The sequence below is a fragment of the Doryrhamphus excisus genome, chromosome 19, assembly GCF_030265055.1.
Source record: "Doryrhamphus excisus isolate RoL2022-K1 chromosome 19, RoL_Dexc_1.0, whole genome shotgun sequence".
NCBI lineage: Eukaryota > Metazoa > Chordata > Actinopteri > Syngnathiformes > Syngnathidae > Doryrhamphus > Doryrhamphus excisus.
The window spans coordinates 9,164,033-9,175,911 of record NC_080484.1 but is presented as its reverse complement, the minus strand read 5'-3'; the positions used below and the strand labels follow the sequence as shown (position 1 = coordinate 9,175,911).

At 40.3% G+C, this 11,879-nt stretch overlaps 1 protein-coding gene across 1 annotated transcript; it reads right to left on the bottom strand.

Annotated features, from left to right (window-relative positions):
- Positions 1-1,902: 1,902 nt before the first annotated feature.
- Positions 1,903-11,071, bottom strand: LOC131107495 (single-minded homolog 1-like). The gene is made up of 12 exons (XM_058057593.1): positions 10,949-11,071; positions 10,112-10,509; positions 9,073-9,155; positions 8,901-8,990; positions 8,704-8,812; positions 8,299-8,384; positions 7,974-8,173; positions 7,750-7,856; positions 7,507-7,654; positions 3,946-4,102; positions 3,478-3,865; positions 1,903-3,190 (listed from the first exon to the last, which is right to left on the bottom strand). The coding sequence occupies exons 2-12, from the start codon at positions 10,284-10,286 to the stop codon at positions 2,451-2,453; spliced, it is 2,283 nt and encodes a 760-aa protein (XP_057913576.1). The 5' UTR covers positions 10,287-10,509; positions 10,949-11,071; the 3' UTR covers positions 1,903-2,450.
- Between the last annotated feature and the right edge of the window lie 808 nt (positions 11,072-11,879).

The following is an 11,879-nucleotide window of genomic DNA, read 5'->3' as shown; positions in this document are numbered from 1 at the left end:
CACTTCTTTTTACACTTGTATAACTAAAGGTTTTATGATGCTATTTTGTATGTGAAACATTGTTTTTATTGTGTTTACAATTAAGGATTTCAGTGGTGGTGGTGCATTCAGGTGCGTCTGGGCAAAAGGCCCATATTTGGCCCCTTGTGAAGCCAACTGTGAAAGCCTTCAGGGCACATCAGTCAAAAGCAGCATTTGCCAAAACATATAAAGAAGGGGTTTCACAGTATTTAAACAAATCAGCTCAAATACACACAAACACATTTTTTAGCATGTGTGATCCAAAGAGCAGAGCGTTCCTGCTCCTGGAATCAGGGCAGCAGCGATGTCTGGCAGAGCTTCACATGATCATGTCAGACGTGACTGATGGGAGATGTGCGTCCAGACTGAGTCCAGGTCCAGATAACCTGCACACATTCATAGAGAAATGCAGGGAAAACAGATGCGACTTTGACGCTTTAGAGCATATTTCTGCTAAAGTCTTTAAGGCCTGCCAACTGTGGTGGATTTTTTACATTTAATATATTATCTTTGTTTAAACTTTACAGCATATTCTTCTGACTGTTAACAAATCCCCCTGAAATGACCACATATATAAAAGCCTTATTCATGTCTCCCTCTGCGCCGTTCAACCCCACTGAACATTTTAAGACTTTTTTTTTTCTTACTTTTTTCACACACACACGTTTGGAAAGTGAATGCAAAGTCGTCAGCTTCCCGTCTCCTACCACATCTTAGCCCCGCCGCTGCCTCCAGACATGTTGTGAGCAGCACTTGTGGCGTGGCGAGCCAAACATAGTTGTATGATTATGTAAATCACAGCACTTGATGTCATGGAAACTGAGTGTAGAAGGAGGCAGACAGACGGGTTGTCTTAATAGTCGCATGAAATAAATGATCATTAAGTACACTTAGAAGTAGACTTCATGACAGTGGTGAGGGTTGTTTTAGAGCAAGGTTGGTAAAAAGGCCGAGACAAAAGAAAACAAAAAACAAATGACATAATTGGAAATGTAGAAAAAAAAATTAATTACTATTTTTTTTGACAAAATTATTATTTTTTTTACAAACGATGAATGATGTATATTTATGATAAAATAAAATAAAATAAAATAAAAAAATAGCTGCTGTGGGACCACACTGACCATATAATAAAATAGCAGAACCACAATGGAGTCCTAATTTCCTGAAAATAAAGTCCTAAAAAGATGTATATTAGTTAAGAGTTTAACAAATGTTTTTTAAATTATAATAATAATATTCACAATAATATTCATTAATAATAATAATAATTAATATAATAATATTAATAATCTCCCAAAATGTAACCCTTTTCAATTTGTAAAGACTTATAATTTATATATAAAAATAATCAATAAATATATATTTTCTTTGTTTTAAATTGAACATTTTAAATTAATATTAGAATATTTAATGCTACTACTCCTTCTATACAACAATACACCAGGTAAATAAAAATAATATAAATACATACTCACCAACTACTTCATTAGTTACATTTAGTAAGCTCAATAATTCCGTCTTTATAGAAATCATAATGCTCAGTTTTGATTGACATATGCAATGTTAGGAGCATAGAATAAAATCGACACAGACAGAAGGCTTTTTTTTTTTTTTACCCCCAACTGTATTCAGATTGAAGCAAACTTTTTTTTAAACCAATAAATAATCTCATCACGTCTTGTCCAAAGATTGTGAGATATTTACATTATAAATTAAATAATAAGAGAAAACATTCAACACATTTTAGTTATGACAAACAATTTGTGTGTGAAGCAGGATTTCAAAGCATATTGTACTTGCTATGCTAATGAGGTAAAAACATGGGGACGTTTATATCCTGATATGTAAACATTGTTTTAAAGTGATATATACATGAATAATATTTTGGACGTGTGAAAGTTTTACAATCAGAAGCATTTAGCTTGAAACTACTCTTTTTGGACAGGAAATTAGCTAAAGACAAAAAAAATACAAAGAACCATCAACATTATACACTGGTGAAATGCTTTCCCATGTTTGTGTGAAACATTATTCCTACTTTTCTGTGCAATGGAGTTCTCAGGTGAAAGGGCGATGGAGCAACACATTCTCTTACGGCCACTGGAAATCCGCGATAGATTAACCAACAAAGCCAATTGCGCATGAGACATTCGTGCTGCAAACATCGGCTTGATGTTTAACCAGACTCGGAACGTCGGTCGCCTCTGCAGGAGGAAGGGAATTCAGTTCACTGCCATTAAAATAACACTCTTCTCCCCATATATGTAGAAGGGGGGAAAAAAAAAACCTCGACCTTTGCCTCTTGGCTTTGTGATCAGTTCATGAACATTCTTGGAAAAGAGCATGCTCCAGTGTCAAGAACAATCCCTCAGCGTAGATAATCTTCCCATGCTTTAGAGAACAGGACCTATCAGTGTCAGATATTGTCAGCTCCCGTTGGTTATAATCACAGAGGTGGCTTTGTGTCCCTGCATCTGCTCCGCCTGCATCCTCATGTGTGTCGCCACATCGTACTGGACTCCTCCACAAGCAAGTCCGGAGTAATTCCTTAGGTTCTCTGGGTCATACAGGTGTTCCAGGGAGTACCCAGTCAATGCGTATGCCGCTTGCCTGTCTAGAGGCTGCCTCTCCTGGGATGGATAGAGCAGAAGGCTCCCTTGTGGTTGTGACGCATGCGGGGACAGATCGGTCTGCATGTAGTCTTTGGTGAGGGGGAGACCGGACCTGGGGATGCCGTCAGAGCTGGGGCTGCTGATGCGAGACAGGGAACCAGGACTGGTTGTGTTTTCGTCGTTGTTTTCGTGAGGACCTGGCGGTTTGATCCGATGATGGAGGCGTTCAGAGGGAAGGTCGATGCTCTGGGCTCCTGGGCCTCGGCAGACTACGCTTGGCATGCTGAGCTGCGAGTGATGAGGTAGGGAGGAGGTAAAACACGGACTGTGAGACTTGGTGAGGCTTGAAACGTCCAAAGGGGGTTTGTGCTGCTGCAGGCGACTCTCTTCCTCTTTGATCATCTGCTGTGTGGCACGGATGAGGGTCTCCATCTTGCTGGGCTCTCGAGGACTACCTTGGAAGTGGTCCTGGTGGTAGCGCTCACCCGAATCACTGGTGGACCCTCCGCCATCCGGAGAACTCATGACGCTATCTTCATCCCAGTGGCCTCGTCCTATTTAAACAAGCGAAAGACGTGAGTACATAGTCAGAGATTACATCGAGTCTGTATGTCTACATGGAATGGAATAGAATGTTTGGCAATGGTGTCCATTGTGAAATTACTTGGCTTTCAATTTGAGGTAATTTTTGAACAGATGGTAGCAATCGACACACTGGCAAGAGACGGCATAAACAACTTAGCATGTCCCATAATAACATTTGGAAAACAGCTACCAGGGGCATTGAGGCCAGAGCTATTTTCAGAGACAGATGGTTGCGGCCTCAACCCTAACACCTCACCGTGAAAGGCTCCGTGGTAGGACGTGATTTCGTAGCCTTCGCTGTTCTCTGCAGATGGTTTCGGTAAAGACAGCACGGAGCGGGTGGCGTCCCACCACATCTCTCTTCCCGATTGGGGAGCTCCCAAGAAGTAGCGTCCGCTTTGACATCGTGCTCGATCGCAGGCGGCCGCGTGAGGACGAGTCTGAGCATGTGCGAGATCTTCCTCCAAAAGACCCAGACCGTAGCACAGAGAGCCTGATTCTGGATACAGTCTGTAGGCACACGATGCCTCGGCGGCCTCGCTAGGATCCAACAGCTGAGGCGAGGCCGACTCCGTCAGCGGGCTCCCTCCCCATTGGCTGTCCTGGTCTGACTCGGAACGCTCTGGGTTGAACGCTGAGAACTGCTGCAAAGACAGAAGGAAATTATGACTGGAAGATTCCCTTGTCTAGTCTCGTCAATTCTATAATAGAAACTGTTTATTACCTGCGGGTAGGGTGACACTCGGGCTTTGGCCTTTGCTTGGGTCAGACGTGACTTTGTGCTCTTCCTGTCTTCACTCAGACTGTCAATGTAAGGGAAAGCAGGCTTGGTAGGGCTCATTTGGTCCAGGGACAGCTGCATTCCCTTGTATTCTGTGTCCCTGTCATGCAAAATTATGGTAAACAATGTTAGTACAGTAAACCTCGGATATATCAGATTCAATTGTTCCCACTGGTTTTGTCCGATATAAGCGAAATCCGTTATGTGTATACCAGAAAATGTCCATTTTACGCATATATCGGATTTATATCCGGTATATGCGTAAATCGGATTTTATCCGTTATAAAAAGGCACTTCCTTGACTATGTTTCCAATGTACCTGGACTGGGCAATGAAAAGAGACGTAAGGTAATGAGAATTTAACTTTATTGGACTCTGAGCATAACAAATTGTTAATTAAGCTAGGCCCTGTTACGCCCGTCAGGCCTATGTTATTTCCAATAGTGAGGTTAAGATCTCATTCACTGCTGTGCTAGTATTATTGACGTCACTCACTTTTATATTTGTCCTAAATCTGGAGCCAGGAGAAAGACAATAGCCAGTGACATCAACAAGATTAGCATAACGATGCGGCCATCCGATATATGCGAGGGAAATTTAATGGAAATGCATTGGAACGGGACTGGAGATTTTGTCCGAAATAGGCGAAATCCGTTATAAAAAATCCGATATAAGCAATGAATTTTTATTGGAAATGCATTACAGAAAAATCGGTTCTTTTTTATCTGTCCGTTGTGAGCGAATTTCTGATATATCCGAGTCCGATATATCCGAGGTTTACTCTAATAGAGAAGAAAAGCTTACTCTCATATTTATCCTAATATCCTGGGATGAACTGACCCTGTGAAGTGATGGGATTACATAGTATTTAGCCCTTAGTCCAATATGTCCTTCACTGAAGCTTGGTTTTTCCAAGATTATTCAGCAAAATAAGAACCCCGCAACAATCAGGCTTCACTTCAAATCTTAAAATAAAGCTCGGTGCTAGTGCTGTTAATGTTTCTCTCCTGCCGTCTCACTTCTTAATGTTATGTTGAACAAGTGCAGGCTTACAGTGTAGTTCTAAAAAGTCCATAAAGTACACAATAGCGTTTTTGGAGCCACACAATCTGTTAGAGACACTTGAAAGCTACAGACAAAACGTTGTGCTCTCAGTTGGGCTTACTAAATTTCAGCATCAAGGCTAGGTTTTGGCCGACACAAACCCTAACCCTTCTGAAACTTATTTAAAAATGTTGAGAAATTGTATACTGTTGGACTTTTACAGACCCAAAGATGGCGGTCTTTAATAATAATAATAATGAAATAATAATAATGATAATCCAGTAAGAGACAGTTTAGTTTACTTTACTTGAGTTTACTTTTAAGAAAAGTACAATGAAAAAAATGATTCGACGTTACACTCTTCTGCAATTTTTGTGTATGCTAGTGGCCCCATCAAAAGGGCTCACTCCGTTCATGCCGTTGTTCTATGGTCAAGATTGTCAAGCTGCTGAAACCTGGTTGGACATGAATTAAGCCCGGCCTAGAAATCTTGGACACCATGGCTAATTTACATCCATACAGACCATTTTTTGCACCCCTCCTTTAGTTCCTGGACCAGTGTAGACTTCATGTACGTGTATTTATAGCGCAAAGTGGCGTTGGACGATTTAATACATCATCCTGAGGCGGAACTGAAACCGAGGTGTCAGTGCAGGAGGGAGCGACAAGGTTCCCGTGTCAAGTGCTCAGCAAACATGAGCCTATTATAACTTATCACATCAACAGTATGTAACAGCAGCTGCCTGGCATTTTAAACCCTGTGCCCCATTGCTGACCCCGTGCAGCCACCCTCTTTAATAGAACTCTAAATACAACCCATTCTTTATGTGCAACACCTTGGGAGAAAGGCTGTGTTTGGATAGCCACCAGAGAGTGAGTGTTATTTGCTCTTGCAAGGTATGGTTGCTTTGGGGCTGCATCCTATCTGCGCCCTGCTGACTCCGTGGCTGAGCCAATAATGTCGGGCCATTGTGCAAACTCAGCTGTGTTAGCCGAATTCCACCTCGGGGTCAATGTCAGAGCACTTCACACCACCAGTGAAACACCTTACTTTTTTTTTCTTTTTTAATGAGCCCTTGCATGGAATTGTTTTTTTCTTTCTAATGCTAAAATGTTGCTTCAAATGGCATACATGCACACGGACTAAGGCGAAACACGTGGATGAGGAAAAGCTCACAACATGTGCACTAGCTGGGAGATAGCTATTGATTCCTAGTTCACCGTTCGATCGACTTTGCTTTCTTTACACTGCGGATCGATGGCCGCAATAGAGGTTTTTTGATGGGGTTCAACCCTGATGTTTGTCTTGCTTGTCTCCGAGGCTCTGAGTTTGATTTGTGCTCTCATAACAACAACTTCCCTGAGCCCGCGTCTGCAGTGTTTTGTGGATTTGTCTCAAGAGGGCTACATATATAACTATATACTGCATATACGGCTGTTGTGCAGTCAGGTATTTCTATGCTGGCTTCATGTTTTGGATGATTTGTTTACATTTACTTTCAAGTGACCCACATTTGATACCACCGGGGCTGACATTCACTGAAAAACCTGAAATAAACTACATACACACACACCAAAACAGCAGGTAAACAAAGTGACACTGGGTTTTTTGACACAGAGGAAGTAAATAAACTTTTGTTTGCTCTGAAATTGATATACCACGGGTGTGTCTGTCACTGATATTCTAATCTCATCCTGTTAGGCAAAAATCATTTATAGCAATTTTTTAAATCTACATATGATCCAAACTTGATTAAAATAGAATCCCAATGCAACAAGGGTCGCTGGAGGGTGCACCCTCGACTATTCGCCAACCAATCACAGGGCACATACATAGACAAACAACCATTCACACTCACATTCATACCTATGGACAATTTGGAGTCACCAATTAACCTAGCATGTTTTTGGAATGTGGGAGAAAACCCACGCTGCACGGGGACAACATGCAAACTCAACACAGAGATGGCCGAGGGTGGAAATCAACTCCTAGCTGTGAGGGCTGTGTGCTAACCACTCGTCCGCTGTGCAGCCACCCAATTCACCCAACACACGAGGAAGTGTGTCGTCAAACGTCTGATCTGTTGACTTACACTGCATACAGTTTGGCAGACAGGTTTATTTGGATATCCATGTTTTTTTTTTTGGTTCTGCTTACCCAACACAAGTCTAAATCTGAATTGGGTCACAGAAATGGGTCTCAGACCCGATGTAAACAAAACCAACACGCGAATGGAATACACAATGCAACTGCACTACAGAGATTACGCAGGTATCAAAATAATGCTTACATGCATGCAAAGCAATACTCGCATACATGACCGCAAAGCATGCTGGGTAATCTGGTGGTAGCTGCTCTTCCCCTACGATACCCTTTCAAACTTTCAATCTTTTTTAATTTAATGTAACACATTTGAGTTCCATAAACATACTCGTACACCAATCACAGTGCAGACTTACGTAAGAACGTAGTTGACGCTGACGATGCAGTGGGGTCTCGACGACCTGCTGTTGTGGACGATAGTCGCGTAACTCTGCACCCACACCCATCCGCCGTGCTTGGCCAGGAAACGGTAATACTTAGTGGTGACTTGGCCCTTTACCAGCACTGAGGGGGAGATAAAAAGAATCACAGATGAAAAGGATTAGCCTGTTTGTGTGTGTAATGGTACACATGTGTCGACGCACGTATAGCTAACTCACGGAGGTGGTGGGCACAGCGGAGGTGGAAGATGTCACAGCTGTGGACGTGATGGTAAAGAGTTTTCTCAATCAGGTCTTGCGGCTCGTAACCTGTCAGCTCGGCAACCCTGTGGGGAAGTAATCATACTGGGGTTAAAAACTCCCCGTTTATTACCATTTTAATAATATCTGGTATAGTTTTCCTGGTGATACTAACTAATGATCGGAATAGTGATATAGCTCACCTGGAGTCGAGGAAGATGAGCTTCATGTCCAGACTGGCTCTGAACATGAACATGTTGCTGTGCAGTTTGATTTCTGTGACAGCACTGGGGGGTAGAGAGTGTCCCACCGCCACCAGGCCCACGTTTTGGTAGCAGCCCTCAAAAGGTGCCATGTCCAAACTATACTGACGGATCTTCAGGTAGCCGCTGCAGTGGATCACCTGTTTAAGAGCAGCCAATGAGATTTGAAGACAAAAAATATGAATAATAACATTATAATTTATCATAATAATTTGAATTATGAATTAATATATTTAATCATTGAAAAATATCTATTTATTTGTACCTTGTATCCACCACTGGTGAGGCCTGCATTTCTTTTGGCCAACACACATTTCATTCTCAGGAAAAAAGATCGCTCCACTTCATACTCTGTAAGAAATAAATAATCCATATTTTTTTATTTCCTAAAAATAAAAAAATAAGCCACATAAAAATGTACATTTTGCAAAAAACACAAAAAATACAAAAATATACATACAAATATGTCTAGAAAAAAATTAACTGAATACTTCCAGATGTGTACATATGCTGTTGCGCTGACATTAACGCATACTATGCGTCAATCGTGCGTCACTTTAACACTGACTCTTCTATTCCAGTGGTTGCCGCCGCTTGTCACGCTCACGACACAATAAATAGACACGAATAATTACTTTGAATATGATTAATTGTTGAATTATTTTTTTACCTTGTACAAAATGTGAATGGTAGGGCTGATGGGGCGTCAGAACCGCTGTCATCTCATCATGGTCTGCAGGGTGCACGTATTCATAAATACTATTTCCGGTCAACTCTACCTGTGGAGAACAAGTCAAATTATGAACACATTCGATGGTTTAGCGTAAAATATCATTGAAAAATATATCAATAAAAATAAAATCAGACCTGGGACAGTCCTAAATGGACAGAAGCTGTCTCTGAAATGTACATAATTTTCCCATCTGGGGCTACAACGAATATAAAGCCATCCAATGTCTGTGGATGAACAAGAAACAGTTAAAGCACATTTAATAATAATAATAATAATAATGAATAATAATAATTTATTAAGTTAGACCTGCAATAAATGAGAGCCCAGCTCCCGTCCAATGTTATCCAAAGATCTCGTTCGATTTGTAACACCCCAAGCTTCGCCCAAACCTGCAAAAATAAAATCAAATAATCACAATCATAATAAAACATTAATAGAAAAAAAACTATAACGTGTGACTATTAAAAAAAACGAAACAAACCCAAAATGTATTAATACATATGAGTTAAAAAATAATATTTATAAATAATCTCCGCCATGCTAAATTAACACAGCATGATGTGTCCATAAGTTGTCCATTTAATGATCCCATTGAAGGAAAATGACACACTATTTTGCATTTACAGAGCGTGTCTATTGCGGTATTTACATTACAATTACAATACAATATAATTCTGAATAGCACATTTAAAAAGTATTCTGAACGACATAAAGTGCACAATAACACAATTTTCTATTGTTTAATAATAATTTGTGGTGGCTGGTTATTTTTTTCCAATCGGAATTCTGAATACTGTATTAAAATGCCTCCATCTGTTTTCATGTGCAAGAAAAAAAAAGAAATATCTATAAATCCACTGTAATTATCCTGTCTGGAGAGGAGGAGGGTTTGTAAAAAAAAAAGCTGCATATTATGTTGCATGTTGATTGAATGATATGAGCTATGTTATGTTTTGCTTGTATGTATATAGATATAGAGAGAGCTATGTGGCAGAGCTTATATAGCATTGATGGTGTGGTCTTAAGGTGATTAGAAGCCCTGCAGGGCCTCGCCATAATAACTGCGTCTGGTTCGCAGTCACGCAGCAGCGTGCAGCCTGCAGAGAGCTGAAGGGTGGAAGCGTGGAAAAAAAAAGATGAGGATGGAGGTCTTTTTCTTGCTATTTATTCTCCATGCATGTATTTTTTTTATCATTGTCTGGTTTGAAAATATATATTGGGCCTTACTGTATTGGAATAAGTGTCTATTATTATTATTATTAGTGTTGTATTGTATTAAAAATAAATAGAATTGCAGGAATAATATTAGAATGTGAATAAAATGAATGGGTGCATGGTGGCTCACCCTGCGGGAAGACTATCCTCATCTTCAGGTAGCTTGTGGTCAATCTAATGATGGACGCTTTGTCCAGTTGGGATGTAATGGCCGACGGTAAAGGCAGCATTTTGGCCAGTTCATAAAATTCACTGTTCTCCTTTTCCCGTCTAGTCCTTGCTGCCGTTTTGGACTTCTCCTTCATTTCTGTGCTGGTGGTCACTGATGGCTCTTGGCTTGCATGCGGCTCTGTTGCTCCTTCACATCAGCCTCCTCGTCATGGTAACTATATTGTTTTGTTTTGTTTTTGTTTTAAATTGGTCTTGTCAAGAGAAAATATGTGCATTAAATATGGAATCCAGTGTGTTTGGTATTCCTTAGATGGGCTGCATAGTCATGCATCCTCAGTAGTGGCTTGCATCCATCACCTGCAGCATAAAATCACAATATTATTGCATATTATTTAAAATGATTGGTGAAAAACGTCAATTTACATTCTTAATTTGGTTGTTTTTAAACATAACAATATAGCCTATATTACACCTCCGAATTGTAATACAGAAAAAACAGTTAAAATAAGTGTGACAGGTAATATATAAAAAGAAAATACAGAAATAAAATAATAAAAATATCCCATTATTGTAAAACACGCTGTATTTATTCTACTCAAATATTGCAATAAAATACATTCGGTGATATACATATATATATATTGTAAAAACAATACTTTATATAGTTAAATGGTGTATAAATGAGTTAATTTCGAATAAAAAGCAATGGTGGTCTATAGTTGGCATGGCTGCCGACTAAGACGTTCCCTCGTCATGTGAATCGATCTTACAGTGTATAGCCTGCTGGGAATTTCACCTGTCCTGATCCAGGTTGGCCGAGTCGTCCCAGTTAAGTTCCCCCCTCTTTTCAGCTCCTCCTGGAGTTCCACCTGGAAAGGCGAACACCGGGCCGTGCGCTGCATACACCTCCCCAAATTATAGGGACGCGCAACGAGTGGCATTCGTGCCCCAAACAAGCCTCCTCTCCTCCACTTCCTCAACGTCCCTCTCAGGAGCGGCACTGGGCACGCCCCCTCTTCGCTCCGATTGGCCCTCGGCCCAGAACCCCTGTTTGTGATTGGATGCTTCCTCGTGGGCGTCAGTGTTAAATGCTGCAAAGCGCGTTCACGACACTTGTGGCCATGTCACATCAGCACACAAGTGAGCTTATTTTATGATTTTTTTGTTGAATTATAATAAATGAATAAACACATATACATCGGTGGGGAATTAGCAACCATAAAGGCTTTAAAGCACGTCGTGTTTAGTAATGGAGAACACATAAATATTTAGAATCAAGTATGAGCATGATTCATACTTAATTTAATGAGTTTATTATTATTCATATTACGCCTGGCTGTTAGTGATGGAACTGGATTCGCACACTAAGAAAGAAAGCCAGCATTTTGTCACATGAGCGTCGAGAAAATGTATACGATATAATAGTAGCATCAATAACATAATAGTATTAGCTTTATACATGTTTGCACTTCTTTTTTTAACGCAAAATAAGTCATCGACCACATATGCAGCTGGATTGTTGTGTGCGCATTTTACATTTGCAATGTAAATCTTAAAAGTTGCATACTATTATCCACCACATAATCCATTGTAATCCTGCAATATGCATAATTCAACTCTTGACATAACCTTGTTGTGTCTTATGAAGTCTGGTGGTTGTGTGTAACATGTGTAGTATAATATATGAATGTTAGAGTTGCCCACCACGTAAAAAAACATAACCTTGA

Coding starts and splice junctions, on each gene's coding strand:
- LOC131107495 (XM_058057593.1), bottom strand. CDS start 10,286: ATGAAGGAGAAGTCCAAAACGGCAGCAAGGACTAGACGGGAAAAGGAG. Junction 9,156..10,111: donor GAGGATAGTCTTCCCGCAGG/GTGAGCCACCAT, acceptor TTATTTTTGCAG/GTTTGGGCGAAGCTTGGGGT. Junction 8,385..8,703: donor CCATTCACATTTTGTACAAG/GTAAAAAAATAA, acceptor TATTTCTTACAG/AGTATGAAGTGGAGCGATCT.